The sequence below is a fragment of the Echeneis naucrates genome, chromosome 4 (assembly GCF_900963305.1).
Source record: "Echeneis naucrates chromosome 4, fEcheNa1.1, whole genome shotgun sequence".
NCBI classification, from domain to species: domain Eukaryota; kingdom Metazoa; phylum Chordata; class Actinopteri; order Carangiformes; family Echeneidae; genus Echeneis; species Echeneis naucrates.
This window is the reverse complement of record NC_042514.1, coordinates 23086372-23112389: the sequence shown is the minus strand read 5'-3', so window position 1 is coordinate 23112389 and position 26018 is coordinate 23086372. Positions and strand designations below refer to the sequence as shown.

At 41.6% G+C, this 26018-nt stretch overlaps 1 protein-coding gene and 1 pseudogene across 1 annotated transcript in view; one reads left to right on the top strand and one right to left on the bottom strand.

The window, feature by feature from the left end:
* Positions 1–13184: 13184 nt before the first annotated feature.
* LOC115042171 (piggyBac transposable element-derived protein 4-like) lies at positions 13185–15243 on the top strand (annotated as a pseudogene).
* A 4892-nt stretch (positions 15244–20135) lies between these two features.
* nos1apa (nitric oxide synthase 1 (neuronal) adaptor protein a) overlaps positions 20136–26018 on the bottom strand; it is a 163882-nt gene continuing 157999 nt past the window's right edge. Inside the window, exons 11-13 of the mRNA XM_029499236.1 lie at positions 20822–21018; positions 20506–20624; positions 20136–20154 (exon numbers count right to left, since the gene is read on the bottom strand). Of these exons, the coding sequence (XP_029355096.1) occupies positions 20151–20154; positions 20506–20624; positions 20822–21018 (320 nt within the window). The 3' untranslated portion in view covers positions 20136–20150. The remainder of the gene's footprint in view (positions 20155–20505; positions 20625–20821; positions 21019–26018) is intronic.

Sequence of the window (26018 nt, the reverse complement as noted above, 5' to 3'; positions counted from 1 at the left end):
ATCAATGCCCCTTCTGTTTAAACAATAAGACTGATGCAGGTGAACAGTCTTCCAACTGACCTCTTAACAAACATGTTAAGACAGCTCCCACATAGCTTTAGCTTGCTAGCTAAAAGATTACTTATCTAAGCTACGTATCTTTGACTTTTTAAAAAGTGTTTTCTTTTCATAGACCAATAACGTACAAGCAGTTAATACAAAAACATCACAACACTTAAATTTTTTGTGTGTACTCCAAAAAATGGCTAGTGCAAAATTAACAGGTTGTCAGGGCTACAAGTTGATATCAACATCGTGTCACAGCGCCCTCTAATGTGGCTGTAGTAAGCACTGTGACATCCAACCCTGGTCTTCCCTAACATAAATTTAATTCGACAGATTTGGATGTCTTCTTCTTTGTGCACGTCCTACTCCTCCTCCAGGTTCTCCGCTCCCTCTATCTTGGCCTCTACCTCGGCCTTGTTGTCTCCAGATTCCCCCTCTCATCCACACTATTCCTCTTCCTCTGACATTGTCCAGTTTTGTTGTCAAAACCTTTTGCTTTGAAATTGCTGCAGGCTGTGCTGCAGGCTCATCCTGACGTGTGTTGCGTGTGCATATGTGGAGCGTCGGGCAGCAGCTGTAACCGGATAGTGTTGCACCAGTTGGCGGCGGGCTCAACACTGCAAAGTCAAATATCAGCAGGAACCTGTTTCTGATGGACATAAGAGACACTGTAGGGGCTGACGTGGTTGATGATGAATATCATGGACAGAGAGAAAATCCCCAAACTACGGCCAGGTCAGTTTGATGGAACTGGTGCATGGAAGGACTTTTTCTATCAGTTTAAAAATTGCGCTAGAGCTAATCACTGATCATAGAAGACTATGGCCGTGCAGTTAACGTTCAGTCAGGGGGTAGCTATCACAAAAATGACAATCACGATCACCTCCCATTTCACCCCGCCGTCCACAGGGTGAGCGAATCACCACAGGCTGAGCTGTTCAGTGGGTGGACCCATGAACAGGTAGGAGCTGCACAAACAGCTAATCTGGACCCGGCACATGTGTGGAAGCGTATTGAGGAAGGGTGAAGCCAAGCAACATGGACTGAAATAACACACTGCAGCCCTGCCACCAAGGCTTATTGGGCACAGTGGAAACAGCTCTATAAAAACTGGGACTTTAATGAGGAAGTTGTACTGCGGTGGATGGAATGTGTTCTATCAACAGAACCTGCTGTCACAGACTTATAGCACTGCTGTGATGAAGCAGATGCATGATAGTCCTATAGGTGGCCATTTTGGGGCAGAGAGGACCCTCACTTGCTTCAGGACCAGGTATTTCTGGTACAACATGAAAGCGGATGTCACACTGATGCCGTACCTGCACTAGCTGTGCTGCCAAAACTCACCCCAAGAAAATTCCTCAGGCAGCCATAAGGCACAGTTAAAGTGGGGGCCCCCATGGAGAGGATTGCAGTCGGCCTGATGGGCCCACTAAATTGGAGACATAATCGCTACGTACTAGTGGTAAGCGATTATTTCAGTAAGTGAGTGGAAACCTATGCAGTCCCCAACCAGGAAGCAACCACAGTGGCTGACAAAATTGCTTCTGAGTAGGTGTGTAGGTACGGGGCTCCACACTCGCTGCAGAGTGACCAGGGCCCAAATTTCGAGTCGGCTGTGTTCCAGGAGAGCTGCTGGGGTTCAAAACGACACACACCACCTCATTCCACCCTCAGTCCAACAGCTGGGTGGAGTGCTTTATGCTACTGGGATGTGATTACCCCAAATGCAGTCATGGCCTATCAAGCAACCAGACACAGCTCCCCAGGACTGTCCCCCAACATGATGCTTTTTAGATGGAAAGTCACTGAGCCCATTGACCTATTTGCTGGTTTGCCCCCAAACAGCATTGATGTCACCCCCGTTCATGCAGCTCCGGGAATGCTTATAGCTCTCTCACTAGCTGGCTCGAAAGACTCATCTGTCAAGTCCAATACAAGGTTGGAAATGCAGTATGGCACCTGATTAGAGGTGCCAAGGCAATGCAGAATAAAGTGAGAAAGCACATGCCTATGAGGGCCCCTACTTCACTGTGGGCCTGCTGGATGACTTGGTCTACCATTTCCAGAAAAAACAGAGATCAAAGGTCAAGGTTTTCCAGAACAACACTGGACAACAGCTCATCCAGAGTGCCGATGCATGGTCGCCAGTGGAGGTGCCACCGCCCGAAGCTGATGAGGGCTCTGCTGATCCAGACATCATTCCCCTCAATCTGTGGGACACCCTGTCAGAGACACAGGATGCAACTGTGGGGGCTATCAGGGTCCCTCCTTACCGGCACCAGCTTTGTCGTGCAGCAGCCAAGTGTGTTTTTTGTTTTGCAAATCACTGTGTGTAGTGCTTTGCAAAAAGTGTGAATCTAATAATGTGCTTTCAGTTGTGCACATCTGGGCAGGCGTTTTGATCCTTGAGTGTAAGGTTTTGCTAATTGTGGGTAAGTTTTAATTCTAGTGTGTAAGCAATTGTGAAAAAAATTTAAGATATGATGTTGGAAAGTTGAACTAAGTGACTTTGATTGTGCATTAATATGCTTTTCATTTATGTTCTAAATCAAATCATATTTATTTGTATAGCGCCAAATCATAACAAAGTTACATCAAGGCACTTTACATATAGAGCAGGTCTAGACCAAACTCTTTATAAAATTATTTAAAGAGACCCAACAACTGGCTTTGTTTTAAGGCATCATGTATCCTAACTCTGTACTTTTCCACTGAACCTAAGTTTCTGTCTTGCACCTGTCCACTGAGCTCATGTTACACAGTGTATGACTTTCAAGGTCCAGAATTATAAGATAACATGACTGGTTAGCTGCATACTAGGAGGAAGATGAAACTTTTCTATCTGTTCAACTACAGTAGGTCTGTTGCACGCCCACAACAACACTCACACACATTCTAAGAACAAGGCATGGACAGTGGTTGGCCTGTCCATGACCCTGGTAACTGGCCAATTATATTTGGTTGTGTGAAAGTCCAACCTCTGTACGGTGCAGTCCCAGCCCAAGAAGATAAATGTGAAACCTGTGGGAACTCTTTCGAGCTCAGCGCTGCATTTGAGCTCGTTCTTGGGCTTCCAATAAAAGTATCTGGCCAACATTTACTTTTGAATGTAGATCAAATCAAATCAAATCAAATCAGATTTATTTGTATAGTGCCAAATCATAACAAAGTTACATCAAGGCACTTTACATATAGAGCAGGTCTAGACCAAACTCTTTATAAATTTATTTAAAGAGACCCAACAGATCCCCCGATGAGCAAGCACTTGGCAACAGTGGCAAGGAAAAACTTCCTTTAAGAGGCAGAAACCTCGAGCAGAACCAGGCTCAGGGGGGGCGGCCATCTGCCTCGACCGGTTGGGTTGAGAGAGAGAGAGAGAGAGAGAGAGAGAGAGAGAGAGACAGGCAGGCAGGCATTGGAGGGGGGGGGGGGTGTAGGCAGGAACATGTTGTTGCATGTTGTTAGATATCAACTTGACTGTGATAATTGTTGGCTAAATACAAAATATAAATATTGCTAATTTACAAAAACATTTTCTGTTAACTACAAGCTCTGGATGCGGTGTCCAAAATAATTTTAAGTAGTGTCTAATGAATGCTCTGAGGTGAGGATATTTTTACTTGCTGTTTGTATGATCTGAACACATTGTTTGGTTTTGATAAATGCTTTTGAGGTGATATTTTGCTTAAAATTAAAGTTTGGGGTTTTGTGAATGTAGTTTGAATTTTTGGATTTGTGTTTAAAGTTTTGAGAAAATGGGTGGAGGTTTCAAGAAATCTGTTTTCATAATTGGGAAAGAAATATTCATCTTCCACTGCTTTTCTGTTTCCAGGTCACAGTGGGTGCTGGAGGCAATCCCAGCTCACACTGGGCGAGGGCAGGGTACACCCTGGACAGGTTGCCGGTCCATTGCAGGGCCAACATACAGAGACAGATGGAGAAGAACAACGACTCACACTCAACTCTACAGATTTTAAATTTCAAATTATGAAGTAACCTAGACATGCATATCTTTGGACAGTGGGGGGAAACCCGCACAGGCACAGGGAGAACGTGCAAACAACGCACAGAAAGGCCCCAGCCTTCAAAGTCTCATTGTTTCATTCCCCCCACTTTTGCCTGACTGTCTGATTGAAGTTTTGTTTTTTTTTTGTTGTTCTGGGCTCATCTCTTTCATCCAGCTCTGCATCAAACTTAACTTATTGGCCAATTTAGACTGATTGAACAGCCATCGAGCCAATCACAGCTATTTGGCCAACCCACCAGTTGAAGGATCCCAAGCCACTGGTTCAAGAAAGGGAAAGTATTCTTGCTCACTGGTGTGTGCTCCCCCCACCCTCAGCCAAAAAAATTAAATAAAACTTGAGGTCACCCCCCTCACTTTCTGAAGGACTGTGACGCCCCTGCTGTTACCGCTGAGGAAAGTCTCTCTGAAAATTTTTTCTTCCAGGTTTCTCTGTTTGAGACAAACAGTTGGACGTAAATAACAAAACACTGGAAATTAGTTTCACAAAGTATCAGAGTTTACTCTGCGTCTCTGTGCCTTCCATTTTTGGGTTACTTTACACCTTTACTATGAGATAGGAAGAGAGAGGCAGGAAATATGACATGACAAAAATGTGAGTCTGGCCACTCACCTCCTCTGGATTGGAAACGCAGTCCTTTAAACCATCAGCCCTGTGCTTTACAGTGCAAACTCAGTTGAAAGGAAGTGGAAGTAGGATTACTGGACTAAAAAGTGAAAGTAACACTGTTTTAGTTTTGTCATCCTGATGGAAAGTGCAAAGTAAAAAATATGAAAACCTTAGAGACTAAGTCCTTATGATATACCTCACTATTTCGTCAGCACAAATCATTTTTAATCTCTTTTTGCTAACCCAGGACTTTCAATGCTTCATTGAATGCTTCAAACTATGAAAGCAAAGAGAGCTTTAAATCCTCTGAAGTCTGTGATGTATGAGGGGCTGATTATCTTGTTTAAAGACACACTCCACTGATTTGTCACATCAAGCTCAGCCTGTGGAACCTGTTGAACCATTGCTTTCACCAACCTTTGACAAAAGTTGACAAAATAATGAACTAGCAACTAGCAAAATGAGCAAAAATTAAACCAACATTGAGACCTGAGCATTTACTGGTCAATAAGACATAAACAAAGATGTCACTTAGATTCATTATGAGTTAAGTAGGATTTATAGGAGCATCTCAGCCTCTGCTCCTTTATTTTTGACCTCTTTATTTAATTTGTCTCTTTCAAGCTTTTCAAATGAGTGGAGTTTTGTTGGGTTTGGGAAACTTTGGTAATTTGTCCTGAAACACTGATGTGTGTATACTGAGCAAAGGTTGAAAATTCCCATTGAATGTGTCTCACCATAAAACAAGAAACTAATATTATGACATGCAATAAAGAAATGTATTTAATCAGGCTGTGTAACTGTCCGGCACAGTATAGTTCATTATGCACGGAGGCCTCGATTCTTTTGTGGAACATTTATAAATGCATTAAGTTTCAATTATTGAATAGTGACAAAACCTATGTGTCTAAGCTGATTGGCTGTTTATACCATACACATACAACTTGGCTAAATAAGCTATCTTGCCAGGCAGTTTCTCTGTCCCTGTATTTTTCTTTTGTTGTATTCCTGTCGGGCTTCAACACAAAGCAAACAATCGTGGAGGTACAGTGACATGTGGAAATGGCGAGAGGAGGACCAGGACTTTCCCAGAAATGGGACAAACACAGTTGATTAAACATAAGAGCGAATTTGGCTGCTAAATTCCCACCACTGCCATCTCACCATGTTTGACATTCTATCAAACACAGGCAGGACAAACAGGGACCAGACTATGTTGAAGACTGAAACAGATTCAAAAGGAAAAAACTAAAGCTGCTAAGCTAAAAAGGAAGTAGGAGGCAGGCAAGAGGTGACGGAAACATATAAAAGGCCGGATGTGCCCAGAATAAATGAAAAGGCTTTTTTCTTTCAAAGACACACAAAGATAAAACAAAAATGTTATGATCAGATCTATTTCCAGTTTTTTTAAAGATTACAAAAGTTATTACATATCCACTTAAAAAAAGATACAATAGGAAAATAAAATGTAGTGATTATTTTGGTTTTTGTAGCATATTTTCACTACAAAAAAAAAAAAAAAATCAATTGAGAATTCAATTAATTTGCAATATTGTGAAGATATAAAGCATATAAAGTCCCAGGTTTGGTTTCCACCAGCCTTCATGTGCTGCATTTAGCCTTCTTCATTCATCACCATCACTCAAATTATATCAACTAGCTTTACAAATACAACATTCCATATAATAAAAATAGACAGCAAGATTGTTTCTTTAATCAGATTTGGTAGCAGCTACAGAACAAACTGTCCTAACTAGATTCTATGCCTGAATATTCAAATAAATCAATTCCCTTAATTAATTAGAGCAATATCCAATTTGAATATTCACAGATATTGTAAAGAAAAAAAAAAAAGAATATTTTAACAAAATATACACCATTGTTCCTTCATCAGATAAATCAAAAGAAATCTACATTAGTGGTTTTTGTAAAGTGAAATTCTAACTTCATAAACATGTTTTTTTTTTTTTTATAACAGTTTTTTCACAATTGCTAAAACAGTAAACCCCATTCTCTGAACCAAATTCTCAGTGGCCTAAACTCATTTTTTTAATCAAACACTCTTATGGCCAAACCTGAAACCCTATTCAGGTACTTAAGAGTCAATTTGTAAAACTTATTTGCTCTTTTTTGCTAAACCTTATACACACTCTCACATTTCACACAGTGAAACACATGATAACACAACTCTAACACAGATGTCATCTGGAGCAGACGACATCTGTCTGTCACCAATTTACTGCACTGGGCAGGATAAAAGTCAGTTCAGAGTGTGCAGATGGCACATGTGTAGCCATACACAAGGGACAGAAACATACAGAGAGGAAGAGGAAGAGGAGTTTGTGTGAGAGTTGGTGGAGAAGGAAGGGGCTCAGGAAGACCAGGAACAATCATTACTGATGAAATTCGGGCAACTACCATATACCATGTCCTTGTTCATGGACTGACAATGACAGAAGCAGGACAAAGAGTCCAACCCAATTTGAGCAGATTCTCTGGGGCCAGCATCATCAGGACATTCAGAGAAGAGAACAGCTAATTGTTTCTTGTTTTACATTTGACATACAGAACACCAAACTGTAAGTATTGTAAGTTTCATAAAATACTGTTTTAATTGGCTGTGTATGTTTGTAAGTGCATTTTCGACTTTGTAGAATAGAAAGAAGACCGAATGAGGGAGGAAGAACTGCTCCTTTCTCCCAACAACAAGAAGCACTCATTGTTTCAAAATAATGCCATCCGCCTCTGTGACATCCAGCAGAGTGGTTGAAGACAATGTCAAGTTTGATGGAAACAGTGTGTCTCCATCAACTATTGACCGTGTCCTCCAAAGCAACAGATTTAGCATGAAACAAGTGTACAGAGTGCCCTTTGAGCACAACTCTGAAAGAGTCAAAGATCTAAGTGTATATAAGTGTTTTAGCAATTGGGAAAAACTGTATTATTCAGCTCCATTAATTAAATTTTGTCAAGACAGTACAAAGCGATATCTTTTATTTCTCTTTCACTTTCTGGCTAAGTAGAAGTAGCTTCTCTTAGTCTGATAATCTAAAAGAAAAGTTACAATGCACTTCTAACTCTTATCTTTATGAACTTAATGTAAGTGAACACAGTATCTGGGAAAGATCAGACACTTGTGGTTGTGTCAGATTTGTTTCTCTGAGCTTCTCTTGCTGGTTTACAGTTTGTTTTGCTAATGTTGCTCAGGAGCTGTCTATCAAATATGATAAAACCATATTAACTAACCCCCAAAGAAACTTTAGGTTTGATTGTTGTACATTTGGAAAAAAAATGAACAGGTTTTTAAGAGAAATTGTGTGATTGAAACAGCATCAGAAGTTGATGCAGGGGAAACAATGACAATGAACCTGAAAAAGTGATTGACTATTGGTTTTCTGTCCAAAGAGATAGCGAAGTGAAATGAGACAAATTCTAAATAAAAGACAGTTATTTAGTTATAAAAGACTGTTATCTAGCCATAAGTAGTGCTTTTGGAAAAAAAATGCCTTAAAAAAAAAAAAAAAAAAAAGAAACCTCACACATATATGAAGAGGAATACATTGACATTAAAATTACATTTGGAAAAAAACACAATCCATAAATCAGTCTCTCTGAAGTGTTAGATAAATAAACAGGGTGAATTAATTAAATTTAACGTGGCTAAACTAACTGATTTAATGGTTTGGCATGTGAGCAACTCAGACATTAGTAATAGTTTTAAAAAAAATGGAAATCTTTATGTCAGAGAGATGGGAGACAGAGATAATGCATCCTTTCTCTCTTTCTCTCCAGCTCCACATTCCTCTCTTTCTGCCAGGCATGAGCTGACCACTCTGTGTCCACTCCACTTTCCCCTGGGAATATTTTTTGAATTTTTTTTTTGCCAAGGTTGCGAAAGAAGAGACAGTGGTGATTTTTGGAGGTAATTTTTCAGGTCTGGGATCAGGATCCTGATCCAGTCACAAATATATCAACAAATAATTTTCTGAATACTGAAAAATTTTGATTTTCACTTGTGCTGAAACATGAGCATCACAGCGGCTCATCACAAATGTAGATGATACTGGAGGAGCTGACTCTGTCTTTTATTTTATTATATTTTTTTAAGTAACGTGAATTTAAAAAGTTTCAAATGCTTGGACTTTGGTTTTCATTCTTTATTTAGAGTGGAAAAAAGGAAAAATTAAGTCTCTGTTAAAACTATATAATAAACACTACCTGTCAGACCGACCCACTAATTTGTGTCTTTGGTTTTTCACTTGATGATCTGAAAAAAAAAAAACAAACAAAAAAACAAAACACCTCACTGATCTTTTTCCAATGATAATTCATTATATTCCCTCTCTTTTTACCCACTAACAACTGACCACCAGTCTATACTAGTCTGACCTGACCTCTGCATACCAACTCTCCATGTGTTGACCCTGGTGCTCTGGAATTGTTGGGGATGGTGATAAAAATTGATCTTCACTTCAGCCAGTTAAATGATTTTCAAGAGCAGCCAACAACTGGAACGCTTAAGAACGCAATCAGCGATAAAATTGCAACACTTAGTTTCTGCTGTGTAATTGTTAATCAATTTACTTTGAAACTTACTATCGAGAGTTATTATTAAATCGTGACATAGAATATTTTGAATAAGAAGATATTGGCTATATTGACATATTAGGAAAAGTTGCCTAAAATCTTCTGTTGTTTCCAAAATATATTTTTTTCCCAGATTTATTCATTCATTCTTATACCACTTATCCATTTCAAGGTCGTGGGAACCAATTAACCCAAACATGATGTCTTTTGACGATGGAAGGAAACCTACACGAGCACGGGTAAAACATGCTAACTACGCACAGAACCTACACGACCCACGACCTTCTTGTTTTGAGGCAACAGTGGTAACCAATGTGCTGCCTTTTTGCCCCATGTTTTTCATTTAATTTTAACTGTGGAGGAAATGTAGACATCAAAAAAAGAAAAAGGATCTCATTTATTGTTGTTGATCTGTATTCTCAGAATTAACAACAAAAAGGTCAGTCTTAGGTCAGAGTAGGAGGAGACAGACTATGTTTATGGTGCAGCAGCTTCATACTGGGCAAAGCGGGATAAGAGATGATTAAGTATGAATGAGGTCAGAGGTCAAAAGGCTTCCAGTCTTGATCTAACTCAGAAAGGGCTGTTTAACACATTCTGCTCTGACCTAAATTAAAGTGAACTTCCCCCGGCTTCGACCTCTTCATTACATCCGCGCTCTTTGGCCTCTCACTCATTTCTTTTCTTCCTTTATCTGAGTCTGTTGTCAGCTTTTCTTACACACTGACATTTTTGGTAACTCCGAAGCAGCTTTTGTATAATGGGAATTTATGACTGACGTGCAACAAAATGTAAATTTGTGGACATTGGATTGGATTAAAAGTCCCATATTAAACAATGTGAGATCTTATTGTGGTCTTTGATTATAAAGCAGCGGGCAGCACATCCAGATCTTTGTGATGTCACAACAAAACAGTAACTGATCTGGCTCCAAGCCCACCAGTACTCGACAATCAGAAGAGACGCTCATATCATCTCTTCTGATTGGCTGATTGAGCTGATGTTTTCAGAACTTCAGAGGAAGGAGATATTACGCAAACACTTGAAAGGAAAAAACTGGAAAATTGTAAAATATGGGACTTCTCAAATGTGATGGTCTAATATTAATGCTTATAATTATGCCAATTTAAAGGATAATTTTAGAACAATCATTACATTTACTGTTACATTATCTGCAAATGCTTAATCAGAGATGAAATGCTACTAATGTGGTAAGAATATCTTAACTTTTGTTGTGCTAAATTTAATCCTCAACTTCAAACCATTTACTGCTGTCCTATGTATCTAAAATCCATTGTTGGTCAGTGTAGATTTTATTCATTAAGGAAACGTGTCGCGCCTGACTGACCATATATCAGCCAGGCTTGAGGGGCTGATTTTATTAACATGACTTTAACTTGTCCACACTTTACAAAAAGCTTAAAAAAAATTAAATAGCAACAGATTTGGGCCTCGCTCTGACCTCTGGAGTTAAATTCTCCCTTTTCTCACAGCAATGCCTGAAGTAGACTGAGGTTTAGATTTAAAAAGTGACAGTCACTATTTGATCTGCACTACTACTACATTTGAATCACTGCTGAAATTTAGAGAAAACGTTTCCAACTTTTTGAATTATACTGAAATTGTATCTGGATCGGGGCTGGTCACTCAAAGGACAGCAGGTCTGGGTGGGGCTCTGCGTCTTCGGCGCTTACTGCAGTGTCTTTACCGCTCAGGGAGCTGCTCCCCAGCAGAACTTCCTCGCCCAGGCTGAGGCAGCAGGGAGTCTTCCCTGAGCAAGGGGTGGAGGTGAGCTGGGAGTCAAGCCCAGAAGGCTTCTGCCAGATGTCGCATGGTTTGGCTTTTGACTCCAGCAGAGGGGGGTCCTTGTTGATGAGGTCTGGCACAGACAGCTGGAGTTGGATCTGATGCTCTTCCAGGTTTCCTTCAGTGCCCCCGTCTACTGTGTCATCCTTTTCTCCACTGATAACTCCATCCAACTTGCTGTTCCTCTCAGCATTATCAAGATCAGCAGCGTCTTTCTTCTCCATGTCGCTAAGTGCCAACGTGACTTCTGGCTTGTCGTTTGGCTGCTGCTCCTGGCCGTGTCTTGGTCCCTCCCTGGCAATAAATGGCGCCTTTTTGGGAGGGGAGAGTACTGAGGAGGGGTCTGCAGTATCCGGAGAGGAGACGACTGGGTTTGAGGAAATCATCATATCTTGGGTGGTCTTCAGTGCCCGAGGGAAGCGTTTCTTCCCGGATGGAGGCGGTGGGTCCAGCCGAGGGAAGGAGTCGAAGGAGGAGATGTGGCTGGATCAGAGGAGAAGACAGGAAGTCAATGATGTGGATGATGACAAGGAGAAAGAAAAATTAAAAGAAAGGGGGATGGAGTAATCGAAGAAGAAAAAGCTGTCAGGTGAAATTAATGTTCTATTTATGACTCTGCTTTCCATTGCTGTCTTCAGTATCTGGAGGGTAGATATACACATCAGTAGCAGTGTTTTTTTTTTCTCCTTAAGTTATTTTTCCCTCTATTATAGTCAAATTAGAGTCAAGAAGAAAGGAAGAGCGAGAGAGAGACGTGCAGTAAGGGGTCTCGGTCTGGAGTCAAACCAAAGCCTCTGGGGTGAGAAATAAACCTCGGAAGACCTATTATGAGGCATCATGAAGTAGACTGATAAAAGAAAGGATTTATGAAAGGGAGAAAAATAATGTAAAATATTTTAACTACATAAGCTCCATTCAGAAAATGTATTAGAATCTAAAGGAAAAAATGAAAGCTGATGAGATATATTGAATTTTTATTTGCGGGTGGACCAGTAAGGAAAATGATCAAACATTTACGCACAGTCTAGTGAATAGTGGCGAGAGGAAGCAGAGCAGCTGAAAATTTACCTTTTGCCTGACTGACAGTGGATCGATGCCTTTGTAGCAAAAACACACACACTCAGACACACACACACACACACACACACACACAACTTGAAAAGTTCAAGTGTGTGCGTGTATGCAAGCTTGTAATGAATGCAAAATTAAATAGGCTTTTTCAATTTTTTGAAAAGAATATAAGAAGTAAAAAAAAAAAAAAAAAAAAAAAAAAGACTAGTCATTTGCCGACCTCCCACAGCAGAATGATGTCTCATCATGAATTTAATAGCATATTTCACAGGGAAATCTTAAATTATTCAGCTTGAGAAACACTTAGTTCAGGGAAGGTAGTTTAATAATTTTGCCTATAATGAGACAATGTTTTTCAGGGGTTTTTATCATAAAAATCAATGCGCAGCTCATATTTTCATCCAAAACAGGACAAAATCACAAAAAAACATTAGATATAAATAGAAATATAGATTATGTTTGGATGAGCCCTTGTGTGGTGTTCGGGTTTGTGGGACCCGTTTTCATTTTTTATTAAAAGAAAAATGATACAATGAATTAATTTTTCAAACTGAGACTCACTGACTTTGGCTCATTTTCTGTGAAGAACATATATCAGAATACATATTTAATGACCACACACCATAAAGCCCCCCTACACATTTCTATTACATATAAGATGTCCGGGTCCACTGGACCCGGGGCTAATAGAAGTGTGGAAATTGATGTTCTGTGTACCACACACGCACACGCACACGCACGCACACACACACACACACACACACACAGCAGGCCTAGACAGGAGGAGGACAGAGTGTAGGTACACAGAACATCAGAGGGTCAAATGTGCTAGAAAATGAGAGCAGACAGTGTTGACAAACAATGTTGCAACCTTGTGTGGGAACCGCAGGTGCAGAAACAGTTCCCACACATTGTTTGTCAACACTGTCTGCTCAAATTTTCTCGCACATTTGATCCTCTGTCTATCTGCTACAAATTGGAGGCGGGACCCTATAATTATAGCTTTGCCAGTGTGGTTTCTTATCACAACCGATCAAGATGGCCAAAAGGTACTCTGCGCAGAAGGCCCTGGAATTGATTTTGGAAGAGAGACAAGTTTTTGATGATGCTGTAGAGGGAGAGGATTCAGAAGAAGAGGTTTCAGAATTTGAGGATCACATTTCTGAAAATTCAGAGTCTGACAGTGACTCTGAAGAAGATGATGAGATTGAGCATCAGCCAGTTCCAAAACAAAGACGAGCCACAGGACCAGGCCGTCAGCAGCCAGCCCCAGGACCAAGCAGTCAGCAGCCAGCCCCAGGCCCAGAACAAGCCAGTCAGCATGGAGCAAGTGAGGAAATATGGATGTCAAAAAATTCTGAAATTGAATGGTCTTCTCTCCCAAGAAAAGAGCCACCCCGCAAGGCTGCCAATGTGATAAGGATGCAACCAGGGCCAACACGGATGGCAGTTACTCACACACAGGACATCAAGTCTTCTTTTGAGCTTTTCATCCCAGATTCCATCCAGGAAATTATTCTTGACTGCACTAATTTAGAAGGAAGACGTGTTTTTGGAGAGAGGTGGAAGGAAATGGACCAAACCCAATTACATGCTTACTTCGGAGTTCTCATCCTTGCTGGAGTTTTCAGGTCCAAAGGGGAATCCGCAGAATCCCTGTGGGATGCAGAAACTGGCAGAGAAATTTTCCGTGCAACAATGTCTCTGGAAAACTTTCACATCATTTCCAGGATTATCTGCTTTGACAACCGAGATGACAGACCAGCTCGATGGCAGAGAGACAAACTAGCTGCCATCAGGACAGTGTGGGACAAGTGGGTGCGCCACCCTCCCCCTGCTGTACAACCCTGGGCCAAACGTCACCATTGATGAACAGCTGATGCCATTTAGGGGCCGCTGCCCCTTTCGGCAGTATATACCATCTAAACCTGCAAAGTATGGTATAAAGATCTGGGCTGCTTGTGATGCCACTTCCTCGTATGCTTGGAACTTACAAGTCTACACAGGGAAACCTGATGGAGGAGCCCCTGAGAAAAACCGAGGAATGAGAGTTGTCCTCGACATGTCTCAGGGACTCAGTGGACACAACATCACATGCGACAATTTTTTTACCTCGCACAAACTGGGACAAGAGCTCCTAAAGAGGAAGCTGACCATGGTGGGAACAATAAGGAAAAACAGGTCAGAGCTCCCACCTCAACTGCTGACTTCAAAGAACAGGCCTGTCAAATCTTCCAAGTTTCCATACACGGCTGACACATCCCTGGTATCCTGTGTGCCAAAGAAAGGCAAGAATGTGGTACTCATGAGTACACTGCACGGGGATGGAAGAATCTGTGACCAGGAACATCACAAACCAGAGATCATCATGGATTATAATGCCACAAAAGGAGGGGTAGACAACATGGACAAGCTGGTGACGGCCTACAGCTGCAAACGGAGGACTCTACGCTGGCCACTGGTGATATTCTTTGACATGTTGGACATCTCAGCGTACAATGCCTTTGTCATTTGGATGGCTCTGAACCCAGAGTGGAAACGAGTGAAGCTCCAGAAAAGACGGCTCTTTCTTGAGGATCTGGGAAAGGCATTGGTGAGACCACAAATTGAGAGAAGAAAACATATCCCCAGAACCCCAGCCTCTGCAGCCATGGTGAGGAGGATTCAGGAGGAGAATGCTAGTGCCCTGTCCACCCAACCGACAGAACCACAATCTGCAGAGCCTGAAGTGTGTGATGCTGTTGCAGTACTCACGTCTTGTGAGAGAGAGAGAGAGAGAGAGAGAGAGAGAGAGAGAGAGAGAGAGAGAGAGAGAGAGGTGTTCGTAAAATTCCTGATCTTTTCATTATTCTAGGTTGTGAACACCAGCAACAAGAAGAAGCGGTGCCAAGTGTGCAGACCCAAGATGGACAGGAAAACACGATATACATGCATCAAGTGCAAAAAGTATATCTGCAACACACACACAGTAAAGCTCTGCCCCTCATGTGTTGTATAGCCTAGTGGCTAAAGGCCATGTGTTCAATGGGGCTGATGTGTTGTCTTGACTGATATGTTTACTCTGTGTTCATGTGTTCAGCTTGTGTTGTGCACCTGAATGGGTTAAATTTCAAGTTCAAAGAAATAAAAGTCAGTAGTTTTGAAAAACCTTGCTTCACTTGTAAATTTGTTTCCACTCACATCTTGATTTTAATTGATTTTCTTTCTTATGTTTTAAATATTAAGTTATAAATGTGACCTAACAAAGGTAAATGGCAAATATTAACCATATATATTGTTTATACTGCTTGTAATTGGGATAAGGTAAACATCTGTTCAGTATTTTAACATAACAGATACTGGAACGGATAAGACTATGAGTTGGATATGTGACTCAGTGATGGATAGGGGCACGGACCTATTCTCTAGGACTAGAAGTGGGCAGAATAGTTTGAAGGGCATAGCAAGTGTGGCTGGAGGGAATAAAGGCAGTAGATTAGAGGAAAAGATGCTCCAGGTTTGTCCTTGTGGTTGGCAGAAAATAACATCAGTCAGAGGCCTTAGAGTGCATCAAGGAAGAATGAGATGTGTGGGAAAGGAAGGGCAGTGTGGCCGCATCGATCAGAACTTTGTAAGAAGTCAATTGAGTAAGTCAGATGAAATCTAGCGACAGGTAGAAAATCACAGTTCGAAGGATATCAACAACACAGCCACAGAGGTGGAAGAGGAGGTTATAAGAAGGGATGCAGCTGACATTGAGGTGAATAGGCCAGTTAGAGAGAGAAATATGGAGCAGAAAGCTAGATTTAGATGGCCACGGGCAAATAGTAGCAAGGGATGGGAGACAGTCAACAGGGACTTGTCAATAATTCTGAGTAGATTAGGAGACGCAAGTGATAGATTAGAAAAAATGGGAGACATAATTTACTCTTATGGTGTCGAAAGATTTGGGGTGCAAGATAGAAAGAGGGTTGAAAGAGTACAGGTAGCTAAGTCTAGACGGCAAAGAGAAATTGAGAAATTAGTTAAAGAAAGAAGACAATTAAGAAAGCAGTGGAAAATAGCTACAGAGGAAGAGAGAGAGGGAATTAATGTGTTGCAAAAGGGGTTGAGAAGTAGGCTAGCTGTGCTTAGAAGGGCTGAAAATCTTAGGAAAAAGAGAAAAAAGAAAGAATATGTAAGAACAGCATTTTACAGGGACCCGTTCAAGTTTGTTAAAGGATTGTTTAACCAGGAAAAGGGAGGGCAGCTTAAAGCAACAAAGATAGAAGTAGAAGAGTACCTGAGAAATACATATTCAGATTCTGAGCAGAATAGAGTAGTAGGACTTCCACCTGACATGCCACCATTAGGGGAGATAGATCAAGAAATGGATGTTAGACCACCTAGGCGGAAGGAGGTAGAGGAGGTAGTCAGGCGTGCGAAGGCTTCTTCGGCCCCAGGGCCAAATGGAGTCCCCTACCAGGTCTATAAAAGCGCACCTGATATCCTAAAGTTTTTGTGGAGGCAGTTAAGAATAGTTTGGAAGAAACAGTCTATTCCCAGAGCATGGCATAGGGCAGGAGGTGTTCTTATTACTAAGGAGAAAGAGTCCTCAGAGTTGAGTCAGTTTCGTATGATCTCTCTCCTGAATGTAGAGGGGAGGATTTTCTTTAATGTAGTTGCACAGAGACAGAGAATAATAGATACTTCAGTAATAATAGCTTAATAGATACTTCAGTACAGAAGGCAGGAATACCAAGTTTCGCAGGGTGTTTAGAGCACACTAGCATGATTTGGCATCAGATTCAGGCAGCCAAGAGTGAGAAAAGAGATTTGCATGTGATATTCTTGGACTTAGCAAATGCATTTGGGTCAGTGCCACATAGTCTTATTTGGGAGGCGTTTGATTATTTTAGAGTGCCTGGAGTAGTTGTCAATTTAGTAAAAAGCTATTTCCAAGATATCAGACTATGTTTAAGTACGGCAGGCTTTACAACAGGTTGGCAGAAGTTAGAAATAGGTATTATGGCAGGGTGTACGATTTCTCCATTAGCATTCACAATGGCAATGGAGGTAATTATTAGAGTCTCTAGGTGGGTTGTAGGTGGAGAGAGGCGGCAGGATGGGATGCGCCTTACACCAAGTAGGGCATATATGGACGACATGACGTTGATAACTACAACGGTGCCATGTATGAAAAGAATACTTGAGAGACTTAATAAAAACTTAAAGTGGGCTAGTATGAGAATCAAGCCTAGTAAGTCTAGATGTATTTCAATAAGTAGAGGAAGATTAAGTGATTGAAAGTTTGTAATAGATGAAGAAGCAATTCCAATAATTAGGGAAAAACCAGTAAAGAGTTTAGGTAGGTGGTACAAGGCAGATTTGAATGACAGAGAACAGGTAGTGCAGTTTAGGAAGGATGTTGCTGAGGGACTGGATAGAATAGATAAATCAGGACTTCCAGGAAAGTTGAAGTTGTGGTGTTTGCAGTTTGGATTGTTTCCTAGATTGATGTGGCCACTGTCAGTATATGAGATTCCAATATCTGTTGCAGAGAAAATGGAAAGACTTGTAAGCTTTTACATTAGGAAGTGGCTCTGGGTTCCGAGATGTTTAAGCACTGTGGCATTGTATGGGAAAGGCATACTTCAGCTTCCAGTATCTAGTCCAGTAGAGGAGTTTAAATGTACTAAGGTTAGGACAGAGCTCCTGTTATCTGGGAGTAAAGACGTGGTTGTTAGTAAAGTGGTTCCAAACCCAACCAAGGGGAGAAAATGGAATCCAAGAATGGCAGTGCAGGAAGCAGAAGCAGCTCTTAGGCATACCGAGATTGTGGGTAATGTACAGATAGGCCGGGGAGGCTTGGGGCTTGGCTCAGGCAAACCGGTGTGGAGTAGAGCAGGTCCCAAAGAGAAGAGGAAGCTAGTTGTGGAGCAGGTTCGTAGACAGGAGGAAATATTAAGAGGTGTGAGGGCAGTGGCTCAGGCTAAGCAGGGACAGTGGTTGAACTGGGAAGGTGTAGAGAAGAAAAAGCTTAGTTGGAAAGAGCTGTGGAGTATGGAGGAAAGTAGGACTAGATTTTTGATCGGGGCAACATATGATGTTTTGCCAACTCCCCAGAACCTAAAACTCTGGGTAAATGGAGACCCGGTATGTTCGTTGTGTTCAGGTACTGCAACTTTAAAGCACATCTTGTCCGGTTGTAAGGTTAGTCTCTCACAAGGCCAATATACGTGGCGACATAACCAGGTTTTAAAAAGCTTAGCTGCAGGCATTGAAGATATACGGAGGCAGGCAGTTTTAGGAGGGTCTAAGACAAAGAGAGTTGCAATACAGTTTGTGCAGGAAGGAAGGAAAGTTAATAAGATAATAAGGAAGCAAGGCAGTTTAGAGGATGCTAGTGACTGGGAGATGCAGGTAGCTTTAGGAGGAAAGCTTGTTGTTCCCCAGGAAATAGCCTGCACACATCTAAGGCCTGATATAGTTTTGTGGTCTAGGAGTAGAAAGAAAGTATATTTCATAGAGCTGACTGTGCCTTGGGAGGATTTAGTTGAAGAAGCATATGAAAGGAAAAAGCTCAGGTATGCAGATTTAGGTAAGGATGCTGAGCAGCGAGGATGGAAGGTTAGGATTTGTCCACTGGAAGTAGGATGTAGAGAGTTTGTAGCAAGATCTGCTGTTGCTTTGTTGAGGGAGTTAGGAGGAAGCGGACAGAGGTGAGGAAAATAGTGAAGGAAATGTCAGATGAGGCAGTAAGATCCAGTCAGTGGATTTGGGTTAGAAGAGGTAATAGTAGCTGGGGGCCCAGCAGGGGGAGCTCTTAAGATAGACAGACTCTAGGGAGAAGCAGAGGAAGAAATCCAGGAAGGGGAAGTGTATTTAAGTGGGGGTGTGGCCTGTTTGAGCCTCTTTGCCACAATGTGGTTAGTCCAGGTGAGTTGGCCTATGTTGGTGTGTTGATTTTACTTGAATATAGGATTGTTTAGATGAGGTTAGTCGCTGAACCTGCTAGTGTAGCTTGTACTTCCCCTCACCTCCTGCACCCTCTATACTCTCATGCCCCCTACCCGAACCAGGGTCTGTATCCCATCCCTACTTTTATCTCCACCTCTTCTATTTCTCCCCCCTCCCCGAACCAGGGTCTGTATCCCCACCCCGCTTTCACTGGTGCAATTGGTGAGAGGTTAGAGTAGTTGACAGTGGTGTTGCTTGAAATAGTTCTTTGTGTTTGTGCCTTTTCGACACCATGCGGTTAGCCTAGGAGAATTGGCCTTTGTTGGAGTGTTGGCTTTGGCTGTTCAGGTGAATTTAGTTGCTGAATCTGCTAGTGTGCTAGTGTAGCTTGTATTGCCTCCACTTCCTGCACGCTCTATACTTTCATGCCCCCTACCCAAACCAGGGTCTGTATCCCATCCCTACTTTTCTCTCTCCTCTATTTCTCCCCCCTACCCGAACCAGGGTCTGTATCCCCACCCCGCTTTCACTGGTGCAATAGGTGAGAGGTTAGAGTAGTTGACAGTGGTGCTTGAGATAGTTCCTTTTGTGTTTGTGCCTCTTTGACACCATGCAGTTAGTATAGGTGAGCTGGCCTGGGTTGGAGTGTTTGAGTATAGGACCATTCAGGTGAATTTAGTTGCTGAATCTGCTAGTGTGCTAGTGTAGCTTGTATTGCCTCCACCTCCTGCACCCTCTATACTTTCATGCTCCTACCCGAACCAGGGTCTGTATCCAATCCCTACTTTTATCTCCACCTCTTCTATTTCTCCCCCCTACCCGAGCCAGGGTCTGTAGCCCCACCCCGCTTTCACTGGTGCAGTTGGTGAGAGGTCAGAGTAGTTTACAGTAGTGCTGTTTGAGATGTCTTTGTGTGAGGAGTGGTGATGGCTGGCATTAGGGGGTGACTCTGGGACGCCAGTGTTCATGGTCTAGCCTTCTGGAGGTGTTGTGGGCCTAACTAGACGAAACACCGGTGAAAGGAGGTTCCCACCTGATGACACCAAAGACATGATAGCTATCACCGCTCACTGGCCTAGTTGGATATTATCTGTAGAGAACATAGAGCAGTGTGAAAGTTTGTTGCTAGGAAGGTGATCACTGAGTCTGGTCCATTTTTTGTCGCACAAGTTTCTTGTGTTTCTCTAAATAAAAGTGTTTGTGAGGCATTAAAGGCCACAAAATGCAACGGGTCCATCAGACCCATAAACGCTGGCTGAGTAAGAACAATATGAACATTACACAAGGGTTAAACTGGTTTTCCAACTTTGTGAGATGCTGCCCCTTAGCTCAGGCAGTGGTGAAAGTGTTAATGTGACCAGAACAAGTTTTTAATTGCGGCAGCTATAAGTTCGTTTACACACACATAGGCAGAGTGATGTTTAAACCACTGTCTTCCTACCTGTTAGTCTGGTTGAGTTGGTCCATGCAATTCCACACAACACTAACATTTTTATTGACCTCGGTGACCCCAATATCCCCGAGGTGGCTGGGCTCCTTTCGCCTTAACAAATCATTGACCTAGGAAGGAAGGAAGGAAGGAAGGAAGGACAGCTTATTCAGTCAGATATTTATCTAAATTGATGTGACAGTAGCATAAAAAACACTTCACCCTGGTTCTATATATCTGACTCAACTTATATCTCAGAGTTTAAAGGACAAATTTACATGAGGGCCTTCGAGCCTCAGTGGTCCATTTCTGTATGTGCCATACTGACCTTTGCCCCAACAGCCTTGCCCAGGTTAATGGCATTTTTCAGCCTCTGTTGGCCTCCAGAGGAGGGGGAGTCAACAGCACTGGACCCCAGGTTGTGATAAGCTGGTGCTGGGGAGCATCGGGCCGACAGATGGCCTGTCCTGGAGACCTGGGGGCTCTGCTCCTGGGCGACGGAGTTCTCAAACATACTTTGATCAACTGGGAAATAAAGAGGAGGTGGGTGAGAGAGAGACAGAGGGGTAAATACACACCACGATTTGGCAGTAGACGTGGATGTAGCCATGGTTGCAAAGTTGTAAGGTCTTCATGAATAAGATTTTATGGGACGTTTGCTGTAAGAATGAGATGTAAAAATTCAGTTCTTCAAGGGAAATGGAACCAAAATATTCCTAATGATCATGGTAGTCTCCCATTTTTCAGTATTTCAAATACACAGCTTCTGCCTAATCAAATTTTCTGCTCAGCTGAAGCTGCGTCTAACAATTTAAGGGAAAGCACACTAAACATACATCATAGCATGTAACATTTCACTGAAAGGTTTCTTTGAAGTTTTTGTGCCAAAATGTAAGAATTACTGGCTGTGCAGGGCACCTTTTGACCCTATACCCCACAGCTCAGGGTTAGGATGACTCAACATCAATATTAAGTCAAAATGGTTCAGTTTGGTTAAGGATCAGCAGGCAGAGGCAGGCAAGGGACAAAAGTCAAACGGTAAGCAAAATGAGGCACTATGCAGTAGTTGGTGACAAGCGGAGAGATCAGGGAGCAGGTTAAAGAGAAAATCAGGAAAATATTCTGCATGGACGGCACAACAGAAAATGTGTGTGGGGTGGGGAGGGGGGTTATCGGAATGAGTTGAGCTGGGCCAAGAGCATTATTAAGGGCTGATTAGGAAACTAAGAACAGGTGAGTATACGTAAGTGAGGAAGGAGGCTCAGAGGACGTGAGTATAAAATGATGAGAAAGTCAAATGGAAAAAGCAGAGAGAACTATTAAATTAACAAACAGCTTTTTACCACACAACCTGTTGGAGCATAGTCAGAGGAAGATTCAAAGGAATTTCATGACAATGCATTAAAAATGTGGTTAACATTGTGGAAAGGTCACACTGAAAAACACAAAAGTCGCAATACATGCACACAAATACTAATTAACAGTAAAACACAAATGGAAACATAGCAGAAATGAAGTAAAATGCAGGACAAATCCACTTAAGACAGACAGTCTTACCTCTCGGAGAGAAATGTTTCTCAGAAAGCATTTAATGAAACATAGAAGAATCAGATTTCAGTTCATTTTCAGATCAGATTCCTGACCTAAATTGCTTTGTCACGCAAACGTCATAATGAGTCAGCATTTATCTAACAGCCTATTACTCCATAAGTATGTCTAAAAGGTACACAGTCCTGGCCAGAAAAATCAACTGGAAAACATCACCATTCAAAATCTGATAGTCAAGGCAATCTTGACTTCACTTTTGTGCACACAGTATCTCACTTACTGTCACAATCATGAGACAAAGACACAAAAGCACATTAGCAGAGAGCCAGAGAAAACATGATCCAATATTATGAATCAACGTGGTACAAGAGTGCAGAGTAAATTCAAGACACCAGAGATATCAGGAGAACAGGGGGGACGAGGCACTTACATTTACTTTACAGCAAGCTGGCACTTATTCAGAGAAGTCATCAAAGCAATTACTACAGCAGAGCGCTGGATAGTGAAACCACGCAAAGACTCCCCAAAAATGCAATTATGAATGAAATACAGATTAACTTTGTGTGGATGTGTACAGCTGAGCAGTTACTGTATCTTCATTCAGGGCTGATATGTATCATGTTTGAGTCCGAATAAGACTATAATGGATAATAGGGATGAGTGAGCACACCACTAACCGTATCTATTAAACCATTTACATTACATTGAGTTTGGATCGCAATGTGGTTCAATGATGATCTTACCAAGAGACTCAATCAAGTAGTTGTAAATATCGATGTAGGTCACCACCATTCAGTGGGATCACTTCTCCATGAAAATGAAGGCAAACAGAAGGGACAATGAGAAAGACCCACAGATGGGAGTTTTTCATTGTACCATTTTTTTCTCCAGTACAGATACCGTGTTAAAATAATCATCTGACATGTTGAAATAATGTTTTAAGATTGGACTTTTAAATTGTGCCACCGATTGGTTTCCCCTCCAATGGGTGTGGACAGTACACCCTGCGCAGGATTTCCCTTCAGTCCAGCACGGATATTGACTTGTGTTACTTGTATGGTACTCGTACTCGTCAAAATTGCTATATCTGTACCGGATACTCATTTCAGCTGAGTATCTGGCTCAGCCCTAATGGTTAATAATAATTGAAATTTTAATACCACACATGTTCTTCTGGTTATGCTGAGGAGTCACTGACTATTCAGGTTAAACCAGGCCTGTGATAAAAATTAATGTGGTTGTCAATTATATACTTGCCAATAAACTAATCCAGAGGTCTTGCTACAATAAAAGGCCTTTAAAGGGCTTTCCTTTACACAACAGTCGAAACTGATTAAAATATCATGACACATTTAAATGCCAGGTAGCACTTGAGTCAATTTGAAGAGCTGTCATGATTTAGTGCATATGTTTTTGCAAAAATGTGCAATGAATTTTGCTGAAATGCCAGCTTTTTTTTTTTTTTTCACGATAAAGTTTTTGTTTGCTTAATGAGAATGAAGTCTTGCTCTTATTATCTTGTCTTGTTATTATCTTGGGTTGCTACACAGGAGTTTTACAGTCGTCAAAACTCAAGCTGTGGACAGGCAGAACTCATTGAGGACAGTATGAATCAATATACCCTTCCTAGCAGTGATAAAAAATGAAAGCTCATTTACATGCATTAAGCCCTTGCTCAGTATTTTGCCTCTCTGTCAAGGTCATTAATTTGAACTGACTATACATCAAGGTCATCAGGTGAGCTCATGATCAATAGTGTCACACTGCACTAGCTATAAAAACATCCTTATTGATCCCACCAGACAACGAACCCACACATTCCTCCCACTTTAACTCCTAATGGAGAGGTAATGGATGGTTTTTTAATGCAGTAGACCCTGAAGAGGGCTTTGTGAAAGGTGCTAAAAAGGGAAGCTGTTTGTGTGACTTTCAATGTGCTCAGGAAAATTTATGTAAAATTCAAACATTTTATGTTTTACAGACTCTCTCTTGCAATGTGTTTAGAAAGCCAAGCAGCTGAAAAGGTGAAACATTCTGCTTGGAAATGAGCCCAAGTGTCTCAGTATGGTTCATTAACACACAGATGTGACTTATCTTAATGATGAAGACCATTTATCGGCTGGACTGTCCCAGAGCCAACTCTGAACCTCTTTGCTCTCAGCTCTCCTGTATACTCTAAATGAGGGCCTAAGGTGGAGTGCAAATGCTACTACCAAAACAAATATTCCCAACATAAATAAATTGACAGAAACAGAAATGTAGCATTGGCCGAGATGTCAGTCACTATACAGTATACTAATCATGGATTGATTGTTGTGTCTCCTCAAGTTTCATTCATGTCTAATATCGTTGTGCACTTCCTGTTTTATGTTGTACTCATCACTTCCCTCTCCTTCCGGAGCCTGACTTCCTGCCTGTGTGTGATTTTCCCACCCAAGTGATTGTCAACCCTACCCCTGATTGGTTTCACCTGTGTTCCATACCTCATGTATAAATATCCTTGTTTCTCTTTGTCTTGGTCAGTCTTGTCAAACCTCCCAACCAGGGCTTGTGATTATTAGGTTTCTGTGTTACTATTTTTGATCCTCATTGGGTTTATCCTGTGTTGGACTTTGTATCCTCCTCATGAGCATATTTATTTTGTACTTTGTACGTGTGAGCTCGACACCTAGTGAGTGTCCGCATCAGCTCACATGCCATCCAGATGTTAAGCGGACCATGTATGTCATCAAGCAGCGATTTTGGTGGCTAGCCATGGAAAAGGCAAGCTGTGTTCTGTGAAATGAAGGAAATAAATCACAAGTCTGTCAGCTGTGAAGAGGGGCTAGTCTGGGCAACCCCCAAAAAAATCCTCTGCTTAGCCTTCTTAGTCTATGACAGGCATGCCTTCATAGCCTCTGTCAACTGAAAAGATGTTACTCTGCCTTCAGACAAAGCTGACTATCTGAACAAGCTCACATTTTCCCTCTGACAAGATGCTCATTAACTGCGGTTTAAGAAATGCTTCATTGAATTTGTTACCTCCTGTGCTCAGATTTTCCACAATATTCTGAATCTTGCAAAGAAAATCGCATTTAACCAAACAAGTAAATTTGTCTTCTAATTAAGAAATGGGACAATCTCTTGTGCTGCAGCCCACTGGGCTTTTATTATACAAATCTTGCCCACTGAAGAGCTACAGTTTGAAAAGTATGTTTCTGAACATCAATATTAAGCCAAATGTTTCAGTTTCTGAGGATATTCTGCTGCCATGTTTCAGAAAAAAACTCTTTGAAGAAGTTCCCCCAAGGCAGTCTGGTGCCATCACAAGCAAGAGGCTAAAATATATTTTGTGAGGTTAATCTTTCCAACTTTCAACCACCAAAATAAACTCATGTTCATGTTGGTGTCCAAATCAGCCTTCCCTCCAGGTGTTAATGAGTCATCGTATTTGTACAGAGAAGCTGCAATTAAATTTTGGTGGTCAAAGGGTAAGGTTATGGTGACCTTACATCCATGTGATTACAAATGGGACAGGCGTCACAATGGCCTTGAGCTTTTGACTGGTTTATTTTTATGTGTTTTGTGAGGTTACTACGACCTTAATCTTTCTCCTTTCGACCACCAAAATCCAATTTGTTCATGTTGGTGTCCAAGTGAACTTTCTTTCCTGGTGTTACTGAGTCATCGTGTTTGGACAAAAAAGCTTTAAACATAATGCCTATGGGCCACCGCTGTCAACAGCTCATATAAAAAAATAAAATAAAAAAAAAAGAAGCTTCAGTGATAGGGTACATAAAAGCTGCAGACTGTTTGTTTAGTTCAGCAGGACTGTGGAAGACTGGCAGATTAGAGCATGTTACCTTGTTTAATTACAAACAAGCCTGGAGAATTCCATCTGCAATACTTATTGTACGTTAATAGAGAATTGAGGATATTTTCTCTTTGTTTCTTCAGGAAAGGCAGCATGGCGGTGTAGCGGTTAGCGCTGTCGCCCC